The sequence below is a fragment of the Seriola aureovittata genome, chromosome 2, assembly GCF_021018895.1.
Source record: "Seriola aureovittata isolate HTS-2021-v1 ecotype China chromosome 2, ASM2101889v1, whole genome shotgun sequence".
NCBI classification, from domain to species: domain Eukaryota; kingdom Metazoa; phylum Chordata; class Actinopteri; order Carangiformes; family Carangidae; genus Seriola; species Seriola aureovittata.
The window spans coordinates 29346665-29372500 of NC_079365.1; the positions used below are offsets into that span (position 1 = coordinate 29346665).

General features: G+C 43.3%; 1 protein-coding gene across 8 annotated transcripts in view; it reads left to right on the forward strand.

Annotated features, from left to right (window-relative positions):
- Positions 1-25836, forward strand: part of LOC130185850 (dedicator of cytokinesis protein 3-like) — a 184838-nt gene that overhangs the window by 101332 nt on the left and 57670 nt on the right. For 7 of the 8 annotated variants that reach the window (XM_056402628.1, XM_056402566.1, XM_056402575.1 and 4 more), the window contains exons 6-7: positions 20342-20490; positions 23406-23490. In XM_056402628.1, coding sequence (XP_056258603.1) covers positions 20342-20490; positions 23406-23490 — 234 coding nt within the window. Of the gene's footprint in view, positions 1-9065; positions 9342-20341; positions 20491-23405; positions 23491-25836 lie in introns of those variants that run through there. The other variant, XM_056402618.1, reaches the window with a different exon arrangement.

Genomic DNA, 25836 nt, shown 5'->3' on the forward strand with positions numbered 1-25836 from the left:
GTCCTGCCAGCGCTGTCACTCTGTGCCTTTATTCAGAGTTAACAGACTTTTGTCTTTGCTCCCTGCCAGAGTTGAATAGATGAAAGACAAAACTGTCTTTGTCAGGTTCTGCATGACAGATTTTCCATTTCCCTCCTGACAGACGTCCCATTAGTGACTCAGTTTTGTCGCTGAAAAAGCAAATGTCCTCGTGAAGCTGCTGTAAATCCAGCGACAAGAAACGCTCGTGCTTCGTGTGCACAGATGAAAAGATAGATAGATAGATTGATAGATAGATAGATAGATAGAGGGGTGGATGGTAAAGAATGATAAAGTCCATCTATAGTGTGTGCATGGTGCAGTGACACATGGATGAGGCCTGGAGAATAAACTCACGTTGACATGTTGAATTCTCTCTAATGGATGTTCGGCAGCACCAAAGCCTGGAGAGGTGACAAATGCAGCGGAGCAGAAAAGGCCGAGTGACACCCGCACTCACTCTCTCTCTAACACACACACACACGCACACGCACACACACACACACACACACACACACACAGATGCACGCGAACATGTGCGATACATGTGTGTCCTCTGCCGTGGTGATGCAGGCTGTCGATGAGGAGACGTCTCTGACTCTGTGTCCTTTTGTGGTGAACACACTCAACCTCTCTCTCTCTCTCTCTCTCTCTCTCTCTCTCTCTCTCTCTCTCTCCAGTGTATTGTGTGTATGCTCTTTGCACACTGCCTCAGGAAATGTACACTTTGCTGGATGTGAGAGTGTGTGTGAAAGAGAGACAGAGAGAGAGCAACCCAAAGATAGAGTCTATAGAGTCTAAGATATAGAATAAAAAAAAGAATATGAGACAGGAAGACGTGTTAGTGAAGTGAATGAATGAAAGATTGACCATGAGAGGGCAGTGGTGAGGGACAGGGAGTAAATATGTAAGAGGGAAGAAGAGAGAACTGACAGAGGAGCAGCAGAGAGACAGAAACACTGAGGGTAGAAATTATTAAACCCTTTTATACAGAGATCCTGTCGTTAAGACGAACCCTCGTTATGACGCCTTTATTTGTTTACGCTGAACTGAACACAGTCAGAGGCGTCGCACACACACATCACTCTGTGAAGTTATTTAGTTTCTCTTTTAGGTTTTTAATTGTTCTTTATATTTATATTTAGGAAAATCATATTAAAACGAACATTTGTAATTAAAAAAAGTGTTTTCGTTGTTTGGTGTCGTCGTCGGACTCTAGAATCACCTCTGATCTACAGACTGACATTAGAGCCAAAGACAAAGAAAAGTACCTAAACTGTCGGACTATCTACGGTTTGGATCCGCTCAGAGAACGACCAGCAACTGAAAATAGTTTAAGACTAAATAATTGGCCGGATCTTTGAGGCCGGTGGAAGTTCAGTCGTTCGGTTATATCTTATCACACTGACATATCTCAACATATTAGCATGCTAACAAGCTAAACTAAGAGGGTGAACATGGTAAACATTACACCTGCTCGTCAGCACATTAGTATTGTCATGATTTGATGTTAGCATGCTGCTGTTAGCATTTAGCACCAGTGTAGCCTGACAGAGCCGTTAGCATGGCTGAAGCTCTGACGCAGCACTCTGTACTGTAACAGCTGTGTAATGTGAGTCGTTTACACCGTCGACCTCCTGTGACAGTCGACTGCTCCACTGTGATCGTATGATGAGGAGAAGAGAGGCAGATAAAGGACGAGTGACACAGAAAAACCTGAATAAGAAAAAGACAAAAGCTGAGTTTGCAAGAATAAAATCAGGAAATGGAGAAAGTTATTACACGATGCTCCTCGACGTCTCTGCCGCTCTGTCCTCGTCATGATTATTAGTCCTTCTATTGTTCTCTCCTTCTTTCTCTCTCTATCTCTCTCGCTCTGGTTTTCCCTCTCTCAGCCCATCTTTTCGTTTTCTGCTTCTGCCTCTTCGTTCCTTTGTTTTTCTCATTCTCTAATCCACCCCCCCCCCCCGTTGTCTCTTACATGCTGATGTCAAAGTAGATAATATTGTGTGTGTGTGTGTGTGTGTGTATGTGTGTGTGTGTGTGTGTGTGTGTGTGTGTGTGTGTGTGGAGGGGGGATAAATGTGTGAAGAGGGAGGGAGGAGGAGGAGAGGGAGCAGTGACAACCAAACAATGATGGAGGGATGTGAAGACAGGGATAAACACAGAGGGAGACATTTCTTCACTGTGAAATGTGCAGACAAGTGTGTGTGTGTGTTTGTGTGTGTGTGTGTGTGTGTGTGTGTGTGTGTGTGTGTGTGTGTGTGTGTGTGTGTGTGTGTGTGTGTGTGTGTGTGTGAAGCCGAGACGAGAGAAAGTAAAAACAGAGGGAGGGGTGATAGGACAGATATGCAGCAGGTGGGGAATTCGTCCTCATCCAGCTCCTTCAGTTTTACGATGCAGTGACATTTTCTGCGGCTGTGGAGGAGAAATGAAAAACACACACACAGTTCAGAGCTGAAACTCACAGTGTGTTTTCATGAACTTTCAACCTCTTACACTTTATTATAATCCAGTCAAACAAGTCTCAGAAAATGGTGGTAAATGCTCACGGAGAGCCGAGTTAAACCCAGGAAACACGAAGAGCTCAGTGTAGCACGCTGTAGAGAAGACAGCAGTGCATGATGGGAACACGGCCTCACAGATACACAGGCTCACATTCACATGTAGCTGAGCGTTCATGCAGATGCACATCATCAAACAGGAAAGGCCTGATGACACACAGAAGAATTCCCGTGGGTCTTTAAAAAAAAGTGAAATTAAAATAAAATTTAATTAAAATTAAAATGAAAATGTCTCATATTTACGGTAAATTTGTTGTAGGTATTAAATTTGCAGATAGTGTGTTTAAGACTGGGAGAAAAAACAAATCCAACAAGCCAATAATAATGATGGTGCTATGGTTTCATGTCACTCTTTCCTCGCTGTTGTCGCTTTGTTCACAGACACGGTTTTATTTTTAATGTGTGGTCATGCCAACACACTAGGGGGCGCTGACCTAATAGTTTGGCATAAAACTACAGTCGACGGTCCGCAGGTCGGTAGTGAGATCATTTCTACTCAGAAAACAAAAAAGTCATTCTACAGTCTGCTCTACAAAACACAAAAAAACATTATATTAAAGTTTGTCGTAGGATTTAGAAAATGTTTAGTAGGAATAGGAAATAATACTTATTTCTACCAACATGCAAAATGAATGGTGTGGTGCTTCACATCTTTTATTGCTGTAGTCGACATCTACTTATGTCGACTCTGTGCTATTGAACTTCCATGGACTGAATTTTCTACTCTGCCTCTTTTTTAAATCTTCGTTTACAGGAACGCAAAAATAAAAGTCTGAGTAAGAGAAATCATTTCCACATTGTTCATTTATTGAGCTCTTAAAAAGACTTTGATTTGCAGGAACCCTGCATGTGTTATGTAATTTAATTTTATTCATGGAGCCTGGAAGTTGCTTTTGTGATGTTTTGGAAAAATAAAATGTGCATCATGAGGTTTTAACCAGTGCGAAGAGAGCCCAGAAAATAAATGTGATCCTGTAATCTGAGTGAAATCTGCAGCAGGAGGGCAGATGGCGAAAGAGAAACACACACTCAGAGATAAAGTAAAAAAAAAAGAAGAGGAGAGAAACTAACATTAATTAAAAGAGACTAATGTTGAAGCAAATTTCCTCCTGGAGTCATTTAACAACATTTAAATAAAACTGATACAGAGAAGCAGAAAGACCAAAGTCAAGATAAATCCTGGTGATTTTAAGAACTAAGAAAAGGAAAATCAAAATGTTACTGAATCCATAAAACATGAGTGAAAATCAGTCCGAAGAAAATGTCTGGAGATACTCTGCTATGCTCTTTATGATGCGGCATCAGAGAAAATAAAAAATAAAAATAAAACAGCTCGCCTCAAACCATCCATCAAATATTGATGATTAGTAGAAAATGAAAGATGCGCTCAGCTGATTCTGTGGTTTAGTGGTGGTTCTTCCTTTGGCCGTCTGGAGATAATTGCTGTGTGGTCGGTCGGGCGGTTTAAGGATAAATCTTCGCAACATGTCGTAGCTGTGACTTCAGAAAGCGTCTGTCTTCATGTTCAAGATTCTGCTCTTTTCAAGTGAGAGTTTTTAGAGACAGAGACGTACGTGGACGTCCACAGCTCAGCCACCAAACTATGTTTCAGAAATGTAAAGCTGCTGCTGCAAAACTTTCCCTGACTTTACCCTAGTGTTGTCTTTCCGTCGACCTTCTACCTTTTGTCCTCCTGGTATAAAATTAGGATAGTATAAAGTTATTACCCAATAATTGCATCACACCTTCATTCCAACTCATTCCTGCGACTTTTACACTTTGTTTTGGAGTTTTATGGTCAATGAACCTCATTTACATAAAAAAATATAACTTGTTTTTGAGTTAGAAAAAAACTACATTTTGAATCATTTTGACTAAAGTTACAATCAGAGGAACATATGTTGAGGGATTATCACAGACAAGTAAATGTCAAAGTTTAGTCACGATACTCTTTTGAAACCATAGTAGAGGAGTGAAAACCACAGATGCTGCAAATTTGAATAAAACACCTAAAATTCTGTGAATATAGTGATAATTAATTACATTTGCAAAAAGTTTAGTAAGGAACCATCCGTGTTACTTTCAGCCAATTACATGAAAGAAAAGCAGATTTCTGATACAACAACAGCGGTAGGGGTTGAAACAGCCGGTCGCTCACCTCACACCAGGCGATGGAGGTGACGCGATCGCTGCGGCTCTCATGGTTTCATCTTTTCATTGGAAATTTCTTTGAAGTCGCTTGAGAAGTCGTTTGGTGTAAATCCGGCTGAGATTCATTTAAACTTCGTCTCCAGGAGAGAGTCAGTGTCTCGTCTTAAAGACTGTCTCCGTCTTTCTTTCCTCTTCCTCCAATTAGTTTGTCTTTTATTTCAGCAGACGCAGCCGTCACAGCTAAAATAGGCTCATTAAATATTTATTGTTGTAAAAATGGCAAAGTGTGTCCAGACCTAATGATGATGATGATGATGATGATGATGGCTATTTTTTGATAATTACTTTAGAAATACATCTGAAGCTTTTTACAGTGTACAGCTCAGAGGAGGAGGAGAGAGAGAGAGAGAGAGAGAGAGAGAGAGAGAGAGAGAGTAATATCCAATGAAAGCTGGAGGACAGAAAATCCAGGAAATGTTTTCATTGAAATGTTCAGACTCAGTCACATTAAATAAAGGAGACTCAAAGTGAGCGTGATTTCTTTAAAATTAAAAGCTACAAAACTTTCAATGTGAAAATTCTCAAGGAAGTGGTGAATTTCATAGCTTCATATTTAATGTACAGAGAAGAGAATGGTATTGATCTTCTCATCTGTCGCTTAGTATAAACAAAAAAAAGTCCCAATAATAGTCAATGTTCATATTCAGGCAGGGACGCACAGCTCTTGTTCTTTCAATTACAAAACACTGTAGTCATGCTTTATCGATCCCTAATTGAAATATTAAGTCACACCCAAATCATACAAATGGATTGAAGAAAAAAACATAAAGAATGTATTTTCTATATTTAGTTTTTACATTATGATTCCACACGATTTCCTGCAGCAGTGTTTTTTTCTTACATGGGCATTTTCATTATTATTATGTCCTTTATTTTTTTACCAGGAAGTCCCACTGAGATAAAAAAGAAAGAAAAATCTCATTTACAAGAGACTTGGCAAGATCGTACAAACACACCTCATATTAAAACACAGCATAAAACAAGAAATAAAAAATATTGAGCTCAATAGCCTCTCAAGAAAAACAATCATGTTTCATCTCCAGGACGCCAGGATATTAATATCTGTGTCGCTGTCAGAAGACATGAAGGGCTGTGATGGACCTGAAGCTCTTATGACAGTACCTCAAACTCAACCTTTCTTATGGACACTGAGTCTGTCAGTGTTAGTGTATACATGCAGTACATGACAGTGTGCTATCTGATCTGCCCCGCCCCCACCCCACCCCCCAGGCCTGTGCTGCCATTTCCTGTATGGTCTGACTGACAGCTCTGTGTAGCTAAGCTAACAGCACAGTGTTAAAACGCCACCTCTGGTTTTGACCTTTGACTCTCATCTCTCTGTCTGTCTCTCACACTGTATTTCTGTGTTTGATAGATTGTGAGGAGAGATGACTGTGGACGGGGGGGGGGGGGGGGTGGAGGTGGGGAGTGGGGGGGTGGAGCAGTGACTCCTTCTTGTCCTAGAAGCTGATGGGTCTTTGTTAAAGACACCGGCTGAACACTGCGGTGCATAAGAAAGATAAGAAAGCCCACATCCTCCTAACCATCAACCTAATTATAGAGCCGGAGCTGAAGCAGACAACCAATCACATGCCTCATCAAACTGTCATCCATCAAGAGGCGGTTAATTGCAGCCGGCGTGTTGTCAGAGTGACAGGTGCCTATAGAGAAGGAGAAGTGTTAACGAGCGTTAGTCAAAGTGACGCCACTGTGTCCGGAGGGGAAAATCAACTGTTGCTGAGCCCAGAGAGAAAACTGAAGGTACCTGGAAACCTGGAAGTCAGTTAGCATTTTAGCACTTCCTGTTCCCTCGTCTGAAGTCGTCAGTAAATACCTCAGTCGCAAGAGGGAAAGGTGGAGAGAGAGACAGGAAATACAGGAGAGAGAGTGGGGGAGAGACATGCAGTAAAGGGTCCGGCCAACTGGGAGTCGAAGTTTTAAAGTGTCTTAAAAAAGTCCGGTTGCTGACAAGTGTGTGAATGAAACCTTTACAGACTCGTGTTTAAATACTCACGCGTCTGTAAACTATTACTGACTTCACAAGAGGAAAAGCTTGTGTTAAAGAGGTCAGAACTAAATCTAACTATAAGTTGAAGTTTAGTGGCGATGATGTTGAAGTCATGTGACCGTGGTGAAGTTGGTTTACAGCCTGTAACATACAGTAACTGATTGCTGAACAAACCGTGTCAGTATCAGAAACTGTTGTTGTCCAAAAGTCAGTGGATCAATGGTCTCAGTGAGAATTACCTGTGGAAATTAGAAAAATACACCAAAATAAAAACCAAAAAAAAAAAAAAACTCCCAAATGACTTTATTTTACAAACATTTGTGAAGCTGGAGGATTTCCCATAATCCCGCTCGTGTCTTTGTGAGTCTCTGCTGGTCGTTTCACAGTCGACCAGTCTGCCAGCTCTTCAGCAGGTCGCCTGTTTGCTGCCAGAGCACCAGCAGCTACTGAAGCATATTCTTCATCATCTCACCAGTGTGTTGTGCGAGTTGTCCGCCGCGTCTGTTGCCCAAGAAGAGGCGAAGCAGACACCGACCTGTCATCAGTTTACACAAGGACATGAACTGAAGGTAAAGAAGAGAAAGAAAGAGATGGACATGTATCTCTGGGCTGGTGTTGTTATGTTGTTTTTAAAGACAGCTGCACCGAGACAAAGCACATTTATTTGTATATCACAAAAATAAAACAGTATAAAACACAGATTATAAAACAGGTAATATCTAATTAAAGTGCAACATTAAAAGATGAAACGAAGGCCGTGGAGAACGGAGCAGTTTTTACAGTTACAGTCTGTTGGGAGCTGGTTCCAGCAGAAAGGCTGACTGCCAGTTCACCCTGTTTAATATATAATGATTATCTGAAGTGGTCAAGTCTGTTTTGCACAGCTGTGTAAAAATGCTAAATACTATATAAACAGGGGTTTCCATATTTAAAGGCCAGGTTCACAATTTTTTAAAGAGTGTGTCAAAACAATAAAGTGCACACTGCTGAAGCCTCATTAACTTCACACACAGAGGGAGAACTTGTTTTCCATTTAAAGTTCCTCCAGTGTAAAGGTGTGTGTCCATGTGTAGTGTGACTATAGATCAGCTCTAGCTTCTATATCAATACTGTGAAAGTATCAAAGCCTCAGTCCACAGAGAAATGCACACAGCCTGTATTCAGAAACTGAGCCTTAAAACCAGCCGTCAGGACTTCTGGAACTTTGTGATGTCACAACAAAGCAGTCACCAAGCCCCGCCCACCTGGACCCACCAACCAAACCTTGCAGGATTTGGTTTCTCTGAGTGTTTTTACCTGAAATCTGCTATATTTTTATTGGATCACTCAGAAAACAGTCAGCCAATCAGAAGAGAGGCTCAGAGCCTCCTCTCTTCTGATTGGCTCACCGACCTGTTGTTACTAGAGCTCCAGAGAGAAGCCTGAGAGAGGAGATGTAAAACTACACTGAGATGGTTTTTGGTTTCTTAAAAACCACAAATATATCTTCTTATGGAACAACACTTCAAATAAACCACAGAAGAAGAAGAAAATATGGAGCTTCAGAGCGAGTTACAAGGTGCATGTTAATAATATGTACAGGAGCAATGATCACAGCAAACAGCAGCTGCTTCATTGTATATGAACATGTGAATATTGTAGGAAGTATCTGTTAAGCTTTTGCGTGGTTTCATGATGATTACTCTTGTAATTGCTTGTCTTAATTATCTTTAGGTAACTTTTTAATTAAAACACCTACTGTATACTTTCAGTTTACAATCGGATACTTAGCAACCAAACACTTGTCTTCATCTATTTGATCCCAGAAACAAAAAGCATCAGATTTCCACCAGCTTCAGGAGTTTGATGATAGAAACTTTCACTGCTCCTGCAGGAGTGTGGTGTCGCTGCAGTTAACAAGGTGAAACGAGGTGTTGATGCAGAGGATGACATACTGTTTGCTGTCTTTCCATCTCTCTTCATCTGTCCGGTCTCTCTCTCGCTCTCTCTCTGTCTCTCAATCGTTCACGTCACACATTTCATTTCAAGGCTGTTCGTGGGCAACAGCCTCAGAATATAAACTCTGCTGTCAGATGTCTTTATCGTCAAGTGCTCCGCATATCACTATCTCCAGAGCGCACACCTCGTCGCGTCTGTTCTCAGCTTGCATCGCAAAAGTGGAGAGGAGCTCGCTGCTGCAGACTGGCCCGTGGGTGGGAGAGAGATGAGAGGGGGGAGACGGGGGGGGGGGGCAGATAGAGAGAGGTGAGAAGAGAGATAAAGAAATATGAGAAAGATGCAAACTGGGAGCAGGTCAGAGGAGGAGAGAGAGGCAGAATAAGGTGCACACAGTAGAGAGAGAGAGAGAGAGAGGTAGTGTTGATACAGTGCATTGTGAGTGGATCTCAAGTCGTGTGACAGGCGATGATTTTCCTCTCGTCCGCCAGTTCGGATCGGTGTTTAACGGCTCGCCAGTGTTAGAGTCAGAGAGACAGAGAGAGAGAGAGAGAGAGGAGAAAGACGAGGAGAGAAACAAGTGGATTTATCACCCTGTCACACCTGTAAGTAGCTCCAGTCATCTCCTTCTGTCATTCAGGTGTGTGTGTGTGTGTGTGTGTGTGTGTGTGTGTGTGTGTGTGTTGTCCCTAGAGGCTGAAAGTGTGTTTTTGTCCTCACTTGTGTGTTATCGCCTGTGTCTGATCTATAGGCTTTAATAAGTGCAGTGTCATATAATTGCCATGGTGACTCATCCATCGTTGCCACGGCGACACCATTGTTGGCATATACTGTAGTAGCTGTAGTGTGTGTTTTTTTTTGTTTTTTTTTTATAATCCCATCACTGGAAAGCCGATGAAAAGATAAATATCTACTGATGTTTGTTTTTATTGCATCTCAGTTATTTGACTTTTATAAGTCCACTTTGGACGCCGTGATTCCAGATGTGACTCCAGCTGTGCTCCTATCACCCCAGTTATCTAATGTTTCATTATGGGATAGAGTTACTGTCATTCGTAAAGTTACCAGTATCCATTACAACACGTTAAAAACTTTCTAGTTGTATTCAAAGTGAAATTAATTGTGGAGAAACTGTCGTCGACATCCGTCCTGTGCAGCAGTTTTGAAACTCCGTCACACTTGAACTCACAGTCTGTAACTCACAGTCTGTAACTTGCTCAGGGTCTCTCAATCACAGCCGTAACAAATGACATTGTGAAGCAGCGTGGCATCATGGGAGTTGCCGTCAGCTTCTCCCGGTTTGGACTCCTTCAGTGTCGGTGGTTCAGCTGAATTATCCACAGACGTTTCCTCCTCTCCACGACGAACAGACCAGAGGATTAAAACCTGTAGAAACACTGAATCAAACTGTTTCACATTTAAGAAACTTTGATGCAAGAGAACGACGGGACGTCTGTGTCCTGAGGAGCAGATCGTACTGACACTAACTCACACTGTTTTCATTCATCTTCACATAAAGACGTGATGAAACACTCGCAGCTGCATCACAGTCTTTGACCGACCATGTGTTGTAGCTACTGAAGTCTGTATTTATCTGACTGGGAACTTCCCAGTACGTTTTTAAAGGTCACAGGGTTTAGTAACTGGTATAAAAGCTAATCTTCTCACACAGAATCCATTTGTTTCTAACACTTCTAACACAGTTTCACACGTTGTCACCGACTGAAAACATAGAAGAAGAAGTTTGTATTTTATTTGACAGTTCCTGAGTCCTGAGTGGACCGTAGACTCTGAACTCCTCTCTGGTCCCGTACAGCTTCACACTGTAAAGACAGTTTAAGATAATTTACCTGCGGGACATCGTCACCTTCCTTCCAGGATTCGGCATGGACCTGCAGGGACACCGCTGACACCTGTCCCCCTCTCTGGTCGTTGGGTCCCACCAGAAAGTTGAAAAGTGATGCAATGGAAGGAGATTATATCCACTGTTCAGATATGATTCATTTTCTGTGGATCCAAACTGATCTGAAGATTCTTCAGTCTCATGTCGTCCTGCAGGAAATCGTCCTGCATGAAGGTTACTGTTCAGTTTGTGTTGAACCTGTTGAACAGGTGTTGTGTCAGGTGTGTGTGATCATGCAGGAGGCTGCGGTGTGTGCTGCTGTTGATATGTTGACAGGTGTTCCTATTATTTTGTCCACCCCATTTGACAAGGTGCTGTAAATGTGTGTGTCACCAGGAAGAGTTCACACAAGGTTATGAGAGGATTTGGAATGGACAAAAAACAACACACACACACACACACGCGCGCGCGCGCGCGCACACACACACACACACACACACACACACGCACACACACACACACAGCATGGTGTCAGAAGCTGTTGCCTTTACCAAACTGACAGCTTGGACTCTGGCGGCTCAGTTCACAAGCAGAGAGGTTTTAGATTTCACTGAAGGACATTTATTTTATTTGTTGATGTTGTTCTGCATCGTTGTCTAATTAAAGGTATCTGTACCAGTCATTCGCTAAATATTTATCTACACCTACGGTTCAGTGTCGAGTAGGGCTGTCCCAAACCATTATTTTTTAAACGACTAATCTAACGATTATTTTTTTTATTAACCTAACAGTAATTTTATTGCAATTATTTTCAAGTTAGTCATTTGATATAACAATTCACCCGTCCAACATCTTGACTCGCTGCACCAGGGTGTTTCCTCTTTATGTGCTCGTGCATGACTGTCGTGCTAGAGAGATATGCCAGATGCACTTTGCAGAGTCTGCAGTTTACCGCACTGTTGGTGTCAAGATTAAAGTTTTCCCAAACTTTGGAGGACCGTGAACGAGCCTTTCTTGCCGCGTGTTGCTCCACACGCTCCGTCGAACTGCTGGTAGACGCCGCCGTGTTGTTCAAATAGATTACACAGACGCAAATCATTCACGTAGTCACATGACTTCAATTACGTCACCGCGTTGTCCCAGTCCGTGCGCTGCGCTTGTATCCGGGTTAAAACCAAAGACGATGGATATAAACGGTCCCATTAAAAAGTTCCGGTTTTGTTCTATGAACATTTACTCTGTGTGGTTTTACACGACGCGTCGACACTAAAATTCCACGTCGAATAATTTTTATAATCGACAACGTCGATTACGTCGGATAATCGTCACAGCCCTAGTGTCGAGACTTTCCAACATTCACATACAATCCCAGAAATAACAGGAGGATGCCTCATGTGACTATAACTGTGAGTTAACATCAGAATAAGTGCAATACAATTATAAACAGTATTTATATACATGAATACAGTGATTACAATTCATTGTGTATTTAGGAGGTTATATATTTAATACATTTTGCATAGTGAACCCACAGGTTCATCAAGTCAAATATGGCTGTTGTTGGCGTCGCGCGTGACCTCGCAGTCAGTTATGAAATAATCCAGATGTTCAGCAATCTGAAATCTATTTCATGTTTACTTTAAAAGAAACATGTTCCGCAGGAATGAGGGAAGCAGGGAGACGCTAACTCCCGTGATGGCTGACGAAAATACACCATCCCTGCTGCGCTCTGTGCTGAAGCTCTGAAAACATGTGAAAACCTTCAGCCTCTCAGCCTCTCGCTCGACAGGACAAGACTGAAAATAGAAGAGGAACGTTTGACATTGGCGGCCACAGCTGTGTCTTACTCAAAGAACTCCTTTGTCGCTGTTTTTTCAGGGTTTCATTCAGACACCGACGGATCTCTTCTCTCCGGTCTCAACATCTCGTCTTGTTCAGATTCACCCTGTTAGAATCACAGTTGAGTAGTGGAGGAACTCAGAGGCTGTTTGTCTGTGTTCCCCGCTGATTCTCCTCAGCTCTTTTGTTTTCAGCAGCCGCTCTGACAGCCGTGGAAATGAAGCAGGACGTTTGTTAATGGATCAGAGCTGTTGTGAGCGTCCCCTGTGATGTGGGAGGTGCCAGGCAGACTCACGTCCCATTAGGAGGCTTCACAACGCAAAGTAATCTGTTACAGATTACCTGATTAAATTTGCAGTTCAGCTTGTCGGAGTGAGTTACTGTCCGGTACGAGGAGGCAGCAGCGCAACAGTGAAACTCTTGCTTGGTTAGTGCTCATTGGAAAGTGGTAAACACTTAGTGAGCACTTTATTAGGAACACTACAGGTGGTTCCTCCCTTTGCTCTTAAACAGCCTCAGTTCTTCACGTCATGGATCCACCAGAAGTTGGAAACTTCCCTCTGAGACTCTGACGCATCTCATCATTTCATCGTGTCAGCTGCACAGTCACGCTGCACGTCTCCCGTCCCACCACATCACACAGATGGTTTTCTACTGGATCCAGATCTCAGAAAGAAAGTTTTCACTGCGGCTCCACGATATGTGGAAAAATCATATTGTGATTGTTTTGGCAGGTGTTGAGCTACGAGTCACGATTTCATTGGAATCATCGTTTTTGCATTCTCACTGACAAATATAAAAAACCAGCCTGTTCCCTTACGTCTGGAGGACATGATTTATAGACTAGTTTGTCTCTGTAGCACCACAACGCTTCATTTATGGTCTGTTGTGACAGATTTTACCTTTATCAAAACAATTGCAGCTCCCTCAATTTAGATATTGCACTGGATTCATTGTTCAGCCCTGGTTTTAACTCCGGTCTTTGAATTCACACCAAACCTGACGGAGGATGGTTGTAGCTGCGCCTGGTCTTATGATGCATGAACACATGAATGCACGCGGAGCGGCGACTGTTGCTAAGCAACTTACGTCATTCTAACTTCGACCTTCAGTCAAACTGAAGGAAGGTGGAGAATTTGTGCTCAGTCAGCACCTGCAGGGCGGGAGATCCTGTAAACACCGAGGAGGAGAAACATCGACGGACCAGCTGCTATCGATGTTTTTCCTCCTGGATGTGTGATCAGTGTTTTTCCCATCGGTTACTGACTGTCCAACTTGCACCTGCTCCAAACAAAGTTAAACCCAGGTGCAGAACATGCAGAGCTTAAGTCTAGATGATCATGAGTCATGACCTTGAGTCTGTCGTAACTTCCAGTTCTCATCTGGACGTAATGTTTCACTAAACTCATCTTCACCCTCGCCAGGAAACTAACTTTATAAATGTTTATACATTTTTAGATTTTTGGATTATTTTTCATGCTTTTTTAACTCACGAATATTTGAAATACTGCAAGATTCAAACCTCCTCAGTTACACAGCCGGGCACTTCAGACCTCAAGTGAAACCATGGAGCTTTGCACTTTGCCTTTTTGCTTTTCTCATCCGTCAGGTGTGAAAACGGAGCAGGAAGCTGCTAATGGAACAGAGGTGTTGCAAATGTCCCATTAGATATTAAAGCTGTCAGGCCGAATAAAATCCTATTATATATTAATGCCTTGCTGTGACAGTGTCTCACCCTCTGGAGACCCACCTTTTGGTCCCTGACCCACAGTTTGAATATCCGCTGATGTAGTTTAATGCTCCGGCAGAAAATGTGGGGGTGTTTGTTAATGGAGGGGAGACGTTGTGGTGGGTCTCTAGTTTGTGAGCTGTCAGAGTGATTAAGATCTTCACATTATGTTCCTCTAACTCCGAAAAGCAAAAGGCCAAAGCAGCAATAAACAGGAAAATAAATATGTGATTTAGTCGACAGTGGTGAGCTCTGCAGCCGAGGCCGGACGCCGCCATGTCAGGCTTAAACATGAGCCGTTCAAGAGTCTTTCTCTTGGTCTCTGTGCGGCTCTGCTGAAAAGTTGTGTGTGTAGAATTGTGGTCAAGATGGCGAAACACAATAGCTTTGATAGATGGTGTTTATGAGGTGGTAAAGATGTGTTAAACGGTGTTAATGTGTGTGTTTGTGTGTTCGCTCCCGCAGGATGTGAAGGTGTGATTACTCAGTGCAGCTGGGGAGAGAGGGACGGAGGAGGGAGGGAGGGAGGAGGGAGGGAGTCTAAATCCACAAATAGTCCACACAAAAGAGATTTCCACTCAAAAAACAAAACAAAAACCGAACTTTGTGTTGAGTCGAACCTGTGAGACTGTGTTTCCTCTTAAAGACAGACGGGCCGGCCGGCGCCTCGTCTCTGTCTGTGGTGTGGGCGGGTCTATTCTGAGCGCCAGCTAGAGGTGGAGAGGAGGCTCGGCTCCCTCCTGTTGTGGCAGCCGCTGCACCTGTTCCAAGTCCAAGATGGTTGACTCAGAGGAGGGTCAGAAGGTCAAAGCACATCCACCCACCGACTGGGACGGCCAGATGTCCCGGATAAATCCACAGTCCTGGTTTTTTAAAGCAGTTTTTAGTCCAGTGGACGACTGGCTGTTGAGGAAAAGAAGTGCAGATGGTCAGACACGTCTGTGATGCGTTCACTGCATCTGAACCAGCCCTGCTGATTTTATTTCACGCATCAGAGACGAAGGTGTCAGTCATGTTTGTTAGTCAGTCTGCTCATTGTGATTGTGATCTATTTCTTAAACCGACAGACCTCTGTGGTACAGCTGCGTCTGCTGCATCGCACAAAGACATGTTCGTTTTTCTTCAGTAAACTTTTCCAAGAATTAGAAAGGTGTGTCCTTGAAAGCATCACAGTTTTGTATTTTGATGTTTAACAGTGGGGGGTGGTGGTGGGAGGGGGGGGGGGGCACACGACATTATATCTACTCACAGATGAAGTCTGGGAAACTATAGATATATTAGACAGTAAGTGAACAGTCGGTTCTTATTTGTCATATTAATAAATTACATTAGTGGCAGCAGCTGTTAGGAGAGCCTGGGACAAATATTTATTGTCCCTACTGACCCGTCCACACCCTCAGTGTTGATCCATAAGAAGATTTATTTGTGGTTCTTCTCGGTGTAGTTTCACATCTCCTCTCTCAGGCTTCTCTCTGGAGCTCTAGTAACAACAGGTCTGTGAGCCAATCAGAAGAGAGGAGGCTCAGAACCTCCTGCAAGGTTTGGATGGTGGGTCCAGGTGGGCGGGGCTTGGTGACTGCTTTGTTGTGACATCACAAAGTTCCAGAAGTCCTGACGGCTGGTTTTAAGGCTCAGTTTCTGAATACAGGCTGTGTGCATTTCTCTGTGGACTGAGGCTTTGATACTTTCACAGTATTAATATAGAAGCTAGAGCTGATCTATAATCACACTACACATGGACACAGACCTTTACACTGGAGGAGCTTTAAGTATGTTCTTTGTCATCTGTAACTTCCCATCAACAGAACAGGGAACATTGTAGAATAAATGACATCTTCAATATTTGCACAGGGACTCTGATTATTCCTACACTGACATATCACCTTGTATGTCAGTTAGTTTGGTTGATCTGCACCATTTTAATTTAACAACAACAATATAAAATAACGTGAATCGGTCTTAAAACTAAAAGTCCACTGATAATCCGGCCTGGTCAAGCTGAGCTACGTCCCGTTGATGGCTGTGAAATGAAGATGAGTCTGTTGTGCCTCACACATTAAGGCAGCATGTGGCTCTGCAGATAAACTGTCTGCATGACCTCAGTGAGAACTGACTAATACTGGATCAGCTGAGTCAGCACTTCCAGGTCAGCTGCCGTCTGTGGATGTTGGTGTTTGTTGTTGGAGCAGATTAATAAAAACGTTTAGATTTGCTACAGGTCACATTTTGTAGCCGTCTCCAGTCCTGCTGCGGAAATAAAAACATATTGTCTACACTGGAGAGTACGCCTGTACTCCAGATCCTTTCTCCTGTGTGTTTGTGTAGCACTGAGGGAGAACGACACACACACACACACACACACACACTGTTGTTGTGAACTTGAGCCAGACATACACTTTACAGTTTCCCCAGCGGCTCCAGTGGCTGACAACAGGCAGTGAGTTCTGGGCAGCTCTCTGGTGTAGATGTGTGTGTGAACCTTGCTCCAGGTGCAGCTCCTCTCTCAGTCTGCTGCTGTAAACAACAACAGTGTGTGTGTGTGTGTGTGTGTGTGTGTGTGTGTGTGTGTGTGTGTGTGTGTGTGTGTGTGTGTGTGTGTGTGGTTCTGGGAGCTTTACATCTGACTCGTGTGCCGCTGAGCGTCTCCAGGACACACTTCAAGAGTGTAAACATGGTGGTTGTATATGAGCTTTTATACATTGGCTCAATGAAGGAACCAACAGTGTGGGCTGCCCTCGGCCTCTGAACGCATCCTGCTGTAGCTCAGTACAGGAACAGAATACAGTCGACAGGCGGAGGCAGGGAGGGTCTCATGTTGCAGCTCAACCTGGTCCCCACAGGTAGAGGAAGCCCCGCCCAGGTGGATAATATCACCTAGTTTACACCTGTGGGAGCTACTGTCCACTATCCTGCTTGTGTGGCATTTAGGGTACATCTGTAAACTGTAGGTTCTACTGATAGACTGCATGTGAGACGTTTAGGGGACATCTGTAAACTGTAGTTTCTACTGATAGACTGCATGTGCGGCATTTAGGGTACATCTGTAAATTGTAGTTTCTACTGATAGATTGTATGTGAAGCGTTTAGGGTACGTATGTAAATTGTAACCACAGAAAACAACCACCCACCACCACAAATAAATTCTCAGCCTGGTGGAAACTCTGTCGTGTGTTTACAGCGACTGTAAAGTCTCAAAATGAATGTGACACGTCATCTCATTAAAATACACAGGAACTTTTTTTTTTTACTGTATCATCCTGTTTCGTGGAATTTGGCCGATGTCGATTATTTCCTTCTACACTGTGAAAGATTTAATAAAACGATCAATATCTAATCTTAGTCATGCAGTTCCTGTTTGTGACTTGGTTATTTTGGGTCAGTGCAGGAAGCACGCTCAGTGTGAACTCTGAATATCGTGCAGCAGGATTCCTTTGTGTGTGATGATATAAACTGCAGGTCACACTACGGTCCTACCGCTCTGCTGAGTCATGACTGAGTCACCTCAGTTGTTTTTTTACTTCCTGTTTGGCCACTGGTGAATTACTGTTTTCATTGGTCTTCATCCATCTGCTCTAACCCGACTCGTCTGATGTCTACTTGTCTAAATTATCACTTCTCTAAGTGTTTTTGAGAATAATTGATTGATTATGATTTTGATTGTTAGATGTGTGTTAATTGAATTAATTAAATCATTAATAAAACTTCACAGGATTTTTCTGACTGTTCTGTTTTATATCAGATTATCTCTGAGTAACTTGTTGCTGGCACTTCTCTTGTTTTTCACTTTTTATTAGATGAAAGAATTAATTAGTAAGAAAATTGATCCAATGTCTATATTATTAATGAATAATTAAAGTGCACTTTTCTCTGCCCATTAAGATAATGTGTAAAAGCTTTTACTCTGAAAGATCCTCCTGCATCATTAATAGTTACATGTTTCAATAGCTCCTGTGTCCACTGGGCATCTCCTTCAAAACAAACGCCAAACAGCTGCTGAGGGGAACCGCTGTGCGTGACTCTTGTTGTTGCTAAGCAACTACTGGAAATCCATTTGGCGCTCTTTGGCTAAAAGTTGTAGTATTTTTAACCTTGTTCACTCGCCGCGCTGAGTGCTGAAAACATGATAATCAGTCAGCAGGAGCTGGACGGCTGCAGCAGAGGTCACAACACGAGCTCCTGAGATACAGATCCCAGGTCTGTGAAAAATGGGGCTTCCCTGTGGACACATTACCTCAGAGTACTCTTACTACAGTGAACCAGTCTGTGTAAGAATCCTCTAAATAATTAACTCAGGTATAGTTCATCTCACGTATTCTGTCCAAGCAGTTTGATTCAATGTGCAGCAGCCGCTTCTGCTTTCTGTAAGTAAAACTGAGATCAGGCTTCAGCTGCCGGTTCAGTAAAATCATTGATTCCTTTTACAGTGATCCGTATATTTTTCAATGCAATACAATTTATAAAAAAAAATAAACAGAACAAGAAAACAAGGTGTGTTGTATTGTGATTAAAAAACCGTAATAAAATAATAATAATATTAAATAGATAAAAGAATTAAATTAAATTACTTTTGAACAGGCTCACAACAAGTGATAATGATTGGCCTCCTGAGCTTTTCCTCATGTGAGTTTAATAGATATTTAATAGTAATAAACAGTAGACACGATAAAAACAGGGACAAGTGGACAAAAGTTGGACAGTGTAAAGTTGAAGTGGAGCAGGACGCCTCAGGTAACAAGAGGAGCGACTGATCCCCATCTACACCCTGAGAAATACCTTTAAAGATTCTGTCTCGACTGTGTATCTGTTCTTATTCTTGGCCGGGGCTAAAGTCTGTCCCAGGATGCACTGGGAGAAGCTGCTGCTGCCGCTGCCATGTTCAACCAGATGCTCATGATGCTGTTTCTGAGCTGAGGTTCCCAAAAACAGCTCCACCTCCACTGCAGCCGGAGTTACATAACGGTTCTGATGCAAAGAGGTTCTGTGTGTATTAAAGATACCGACAGGAGCAGGTTCACTGTTCTCCTCTTCAGCCCGGCTTACAGGCTCCTGAACCTCTGCATGTGTTATTTATACGTGTGTGTGTGTGTGTGTGTGTGTGTGTGTGTGTGTGTGTGTGTCCGCAGCACCTGCCTCTCTGTACAGTCATTTCTGCCTCTGTAGCTTTCCAGCTAAAAACTGAGTCGACATTTAACCCCAGCGCCTGCTGTTGAAAGTCTGTGGGGTGAATTAGAGCGCTAATAATAGAACAAGCTATAGCGGGAAGTGTATTCTGGATTGTGTGTGTGTGTGTGATTGTGTGTGTGTGTGTGTGTGTGTGTGTGTGTGTGTGCACCCATGTGTTTGTGCAGTTGCTGTGCTGTCTCACTGGAAACACTGAACTGCAGACCCATTGTAGAGTCGAGTCTGTGCTGCCTTTGTTTTCAGAGAATCCCTCAAAACCAGAGACAACAGACGAGTCAGTGGAACATGAACCTGCGTTTAAAGATCCCGAATATTAGTATAAGTATTTATTAGTTTATTATTATTAGTAATTGATGGCACACAGATGCAGATTTATTCAAGGCTTTAAACAGCAGCCGAATCTCTCACTGTTTGACTCTTGGTCCTTTAACATCAAACATGGCTGATGTTTATGACCATGGTGGTTTTTACTTTGTAATGACATGAAACACGATTACATCTCCATGTTGGTTTCCTCTGTGTCCCAACCAGCCGACAGCCAGAGGGTCGACGGTTCGATTCCCCGGCCGGACCCCTCTGTGTGTCGCCCTCGCTCACCGACAGGTGGACTGGACTCAGTCACTGTGTTTGTTGATATGAGCTCTGTGATAAACTGTGATCCGCTCACAGCGCTCCTCTTCATCCTCTTCCTCCCGGCCAACACACGCTGGCGTCGGCTCCGGCTCGGTCTGCGAGGCTTCACAGGAACTGGCTGGCAGAACAATGAGCGCGTTCACCTTAACTACATACAGTGAGAGCTGTTGTTTGTTTGTGTCACACCGCCACGGCAACAGTGGCCTCGTCGCTGCCAAAGGATGACAGCTTACTCAGCCTCTTCACGAGCTGGACAATATGAGTGTGGGTGCTCAACAACAGACGAATGTAACCCCCCGCCCTCTCTCTCTCTCTCTCTCTCTCTCTCTCTCTCTCTCTCTCTCTCTCTCTCTCTCTCTCTCTCTCTCTCTCTCCATCAGAAACACAAGGTGGATCTGTTCTACAAGGTTCGCCACGTGATGATGGAGCTGATCGACCTGAGGCGGCAGCTCCTGTCCGGTCACCTGACGCAGGACCAGAGCCGAGACGTCAAGAGACACATCACCGTCAGACTGGACTGGGGCAATGAGTGAGAACACACACACACACACACACACTCACACACACACACACACACACACACACACACAGTAACACACACACACACACAGTGACAGAAGCATTTCAACCATTTATCCATTAAATATCTTTATATATATAAATAACTGATTCGCTTGTTTATATATTTATACTTTCAGCTAATTCTTTCGTTTATAACTATTTCAGTTGTTTGTAAATTACTTTTATCATTTCAACTAATTTGATCCTCTCACCTTTTACTTCCTGCTTGTTGTAGCTGGTCACTTATTGGTTACTGTGACGAAACGTTTACCAAAGATCAGCATCACAACAAATTGTAAAACAGTCCTGAACGCTGATATACAGCCGAGTCCAAATGTCTGAGGCATTTGAGCAGCTAAGCTTGGGACGATATTCAATAATATCAAATATCGTGATATTTCCCGCCCTTTGCAATAATTTTCATAATATAGAAAATGTATTTATTTATTCACTCTTTTTTTTTGGCATGTGACATCACTTATATCTGAAATATAAAATACAAAAATATAAATAATATTATGAAAAATCCCCCCCAAAAAATATATATATGTGTATTTTATATATTAATAGTTTTTACTGTGTTGCCATGTGGTCAAGGACAAATTTCCATTTCATGCAAATCGAATGTACAATAAAGTTTTATCTTATCTCATCTGAAATAAAAATCCTCCCCCCAGAAATTCCCCCAAATAAAAAATATTATATTTTGGATGTTGCTCAAGCCTTTTTGCAACTCTGTATTTTTGATCGAATCAAAATCTCTGGTTCAGTTCTCGAAAAAAAAAGCTTGATTCATGTTTATAATGTTATTGACTTGAAGCAAGTTCTTCAGAAAAATAAGAGAAATCCTGTGCGTGGATGTGTGGATGTTTGAAGACGGCCTGGCCTCTGAGTCTGTGCTGCAGACGGCAGATCAGGGAGCTCCCCACACACAAACACAGGGCAAATAAAAGCGTGATTGGAGGCAGGTGGATGAAGCCGTACGCCGTCGGTTGAAGAGACTCGTGGGAGCTCGTTGAAAGGCTGAAAGAAAACAGATGAAATGGCGAGAAACCGTCGGCTGTGTTGGGATTGAGTTATTAATACTGGAGAAATGAAAGATGGGCTCGCCGGGACTGTTACAGGTTATTTAAAGCTCCACTTCACGGTCTGTGGGGACGAGACACACTGGGAGGTCATCAGGAGGAGGAGGAGGATTGTTATTATTACAGCCTCGTATTTGGGATAACGTGGCGCGTTTCTTCCAGTTTCCAGTAGAACTCAGAAACAGCAAAACTACAGACATTGACCGTTGGATCCGTCATTACTGTTGCTGATTAAGAGAGTTCAGAAGAAGGAATTAGCTGCTCGTAGTGATATTAGTCTGGTTCAGTGGATGAATCCTGATTTAGTCCTCAGCTGGTGAGAGAAAGTGATGTGTCAGACAGAAACGAGCAGGAGGCCGAGCAGCGGCGTCTCTTACCTGAAAGCTAATTCATGGTGAAAGGTTGCATGATGGGAAAACAAGCTCCACTGCCTCCTCTGAGAGAGAAAGCTCCGGCAGTAGAATCAGAGGCTGGAGACTCGCGCAGATCATCTGTCAGTTTGTGTTTCATGTGACTTTCTGCGAGTTCTTTCAAATCTGAGGGAAATGATCTTATTACTCTCATTAGTTGATCAATCAAATTAATCAGCAGCTATTTTGTTAATCAAGTACAAATATAGTGATGTTGGTCCAACCAGTCCTTCAACCTGAACAATAGACGTCGCCAAGCAACCAAACCTAACTGTGGGTCATAATGACGTGCCGCACAGGCGACCTGAGGGTCGTTACAGCAGGACGGTCTCTGTTGGCACAGCTGAGACGTGATGGATACGACCCTCCGCCCTCAGTTCTTAAACTTTATCGGCCGGAGAACGAGCTGCTGCCTCCGGATCTGTGGCTAAACAAAATTTACCGCCCTGCTCCGATTAACACGGCAACAGACACCCAGTCTCCCGGTCGCAGTTTAAGGCCGTTTCACTGTTTCTAAGAATATTCTGCTCCGTGTCTTTAAGACCGAGGTCGACGGCCTGAAGGTGAGAGGTGTGTGTGTGTGATCCTCAGGAACAACATCCCTGCAGGCCGCAGCTCACATGACTTTAATACACCGTGTGTGTGTGTGTGTGTGTGTGTGTGGGTGTGTGTGTGTGGGTTTGTGTGTGTGCGTGTGTGTGTGTGTGTGTTAAAGTGCACAGGCTGGTGTAAAGGTTTCTGTACCTGTATCCATATCGGAAATATCATTTGTGTGAAGGTTAAATAAAAGACACTGATGTGGTTCTCTCTCTCTCTCTCTCTCTCTCTCTCTCTCTCTCTCTCTCTCCTCTCTCCCTCTCTCTCTCTCCCTCCCTCTCTCTCTCTCCTCTCTCCCTCTCTCCCTCCCTCTCTCTCTCCCTCTCTCTCTCCCTCTCTCTCTCTCTCTCTCCCTCTCTCCTCCCTCTCTCTCCTCTCTCCCTCTCTCCTCTCTCCCTCTCTCCCTCTCTCCTCCCTCTCTCTCCCTCTCTCTCTCTCCCTCTCTCTCTCTCTCTCTTCTCTCTCTCTCTCTCTCCTCTCCTCTCTCTCCCTCCCTCCCTCTCTCCTCCTCTCTCTCTCCCTCCCTCTCTCTCTCCCTCTCTCTCCTCTCTCTCCCTCTCTCTCTCCTCTCTCTCCCTCTCTCTCCTCCTCTCTCTCTCTCCCTCTCTCTCTCTCCCTCTCTCTCTCCCTCCCTCTCCCTCTCTCTCCCTCTCTCCCTCCCTCTCCCTCTCTCCCTCTCTCTCTCTCTCTCTCCCTCTCTCTGTCTCTCTCTCCCTCCCTCTCTCTCCCTCCTTCCCTCTCCCTCTCTCCCTCTCTCTCTCCCTCTCTCTCTCTCTCTCTCTCTCTCTCAGACACCTGGGTCTGGACTTGGTGCCGAGGAAAGAGTTTGAGATGGTGGATGAAGAGCAGATAAGCGTCTCAGATCTTTACAAAATGGTAAGTAATTACGTAATTAATTTATTTCCAGGAAGTCTCATCTCTCCACACACTGGTCTACAGATAAAGTGATTCTAACCGGGGTGCAGAGGTGTGAACACGTGAACAGGTGTGAACACGTGAACAGGTGTGAACACATGAACAGATAACGTCCTGACCGATGGAGAGCTGCAGCTTCTTCCATCTCTGCAGACGACCTCTGAAGCTCTGACCCGACCTCAGCAGACGCCCTGAAAACTTTTGTAAATGAGAGATTTCGGTTTCTGATTTTTAAAGAAATTAGCGAACACTTCTAAAAGTTAAATCAACAGTTTCAACACTGTTGCACATGGATTTACTGCAGGACTGTTGGATTCAGCTGGGTGTTCCTAATAATCTGACAACCGAGCGAGTATCTGTATAACTGTGGCTCATATTTGATGCTGCATGAAATATCATAAATACATTAGTTGCTGAGATGTCTCATATCTCATGGTAAAAGCCTTGTGAGATACGAGTTTTTCAACCACAGAAAAATATGGTGAATCTCGATTAATACTTTGTTCTACACGTGTTGATATTGTCGATAATCTGTTTGTCAGTTTGCGTCAGATTTCTGAGGATGTTTTGAGAAAAAACCTGGAGGAGTATTCTTAGTTGTTCCTGGCCTCTTAAAGAAATACTTGATGTTCTGTGTCTTACATCAGCCCTGCTTTAAATAGCTGAGCTGTACCAGTCAAACACCATGGCCGTGGTGATTCCCCCTTTGTTCTGTTGCCTAGAGACGGAGCGAGAGGAAGAGAGAGACACTGAGGGGAGAAAGTTGTAAAGTTTATAGATGGTGGGGTGGAAGTTGTGGAGCAGTGAACCTGCAGAGAGAGAAATAAATCAGATGCTGTTTCACAGCCGTGATGTTTTGTTTGGAGAAGTGACACTGATGCAAATAACAGGAACAAATACGAGCAAAAGAAAGTCACACAGATATGAAATTATGATTCTCAGCATCCTGATGAATTGTCTGGAGATGGAGATGACATCGTGTGTGAACAAAAAGTCGTTAGATTTGACCAAGAAAAAGGTCAAGATGAAGAAAACACCAGATAAGATCAAATTAAACTTTATTGATCCCTTCAGAGAATTTACATTAGTGCAGCAGCAGCAGAGTGAAAACGAGAATACAAAGTGAATGAAAAGAAAGTTTTCAAACAGTCGACTGCAAGACGACTGACTGTGAATATAAAGTCACTGCTGACAACAGATTATCATCGTGGTGTGAGTTAATTTACAGCTGCAACAATTAGTTAATTAGTTTGTGAGTCAATCAACAGAAAATCAAGGCGACTACTTTGATAATCAATCAGTCGTTTGGTCATTTTTCTAAAACACACCTGTTGCTTCCAGCTTCTCCAGTGTGAACGTTTGCTGCTTTTTCATCATAAATGACATTAAACTGTTTTTGTTTTGTTCTGATCATCGAATAAAACAAGGAATCGAAAAACAGCTGAAATGAAAACAGAGATTTTTTCTGTAGTTTCTGACAGTTTATACTGAAACAATCAGCAGATTAATCAAGAATTAAAAGATTATTTATTAAACTAGAATTACCACCTCGTGGTTACGTCCCTGTTGATCCTGAGTCGTATAAAATATGAACCATTTGTGTGAAATTTTGTCATAATTGCTGTGTGAAAATGCGACCTTGACCTTTGACCTTTGACCACAAAAGCCTTATCAGTTTGTCCTTGAGTCCAAGTGAAGGCTTGTGCAAAATGTGAAGGGATTCCCTTGAGGAAGAGATATCACATTCACAAGGCCTTGACCTTTGACCTTTGACCTTTGACCTTTAGCCACCAAAATCTAACCAGTTCATCCTTGTGTCCTGGTGAATGTTTGTGCCAAAATTTGAAGAATTTCCGAGGCGTTGCTGAGATGGACGGACAACCTGAAAACAATATGGCTCCTGCTCTGACTGTCGTTAATAATGTAACATCAGTATATTGTCGCGTTTACAGCGACCGTTAACATATAGACGGGGAATCCCTCGTATAATGAAACTCTGATGATCACACTGAAGCAGTGTTTCTCCTCGGCTCAGGGTAGAATATTTGAATATTTGCAGATGGCTTTAATTTGACAGTCATTACTTCAATTCATCAAACAGGTTCCACCGCTCGCTCGCTCGCTCGCGTCTCACACTCGAGAGATTTAGAGAGACGAGTCGGGGTAATAACTCTCTGGGGCATTTAAGTATTTAATCATGAAGAGGAGAGGAGGAGAGGAGAGGAGAGGAAATGAGAAGAGGGACCGAGATGAGAGGAGAGGAAACAAGAGGAGAGAAAACTAGGTGAGGATAGGAAAGTAGGAGAG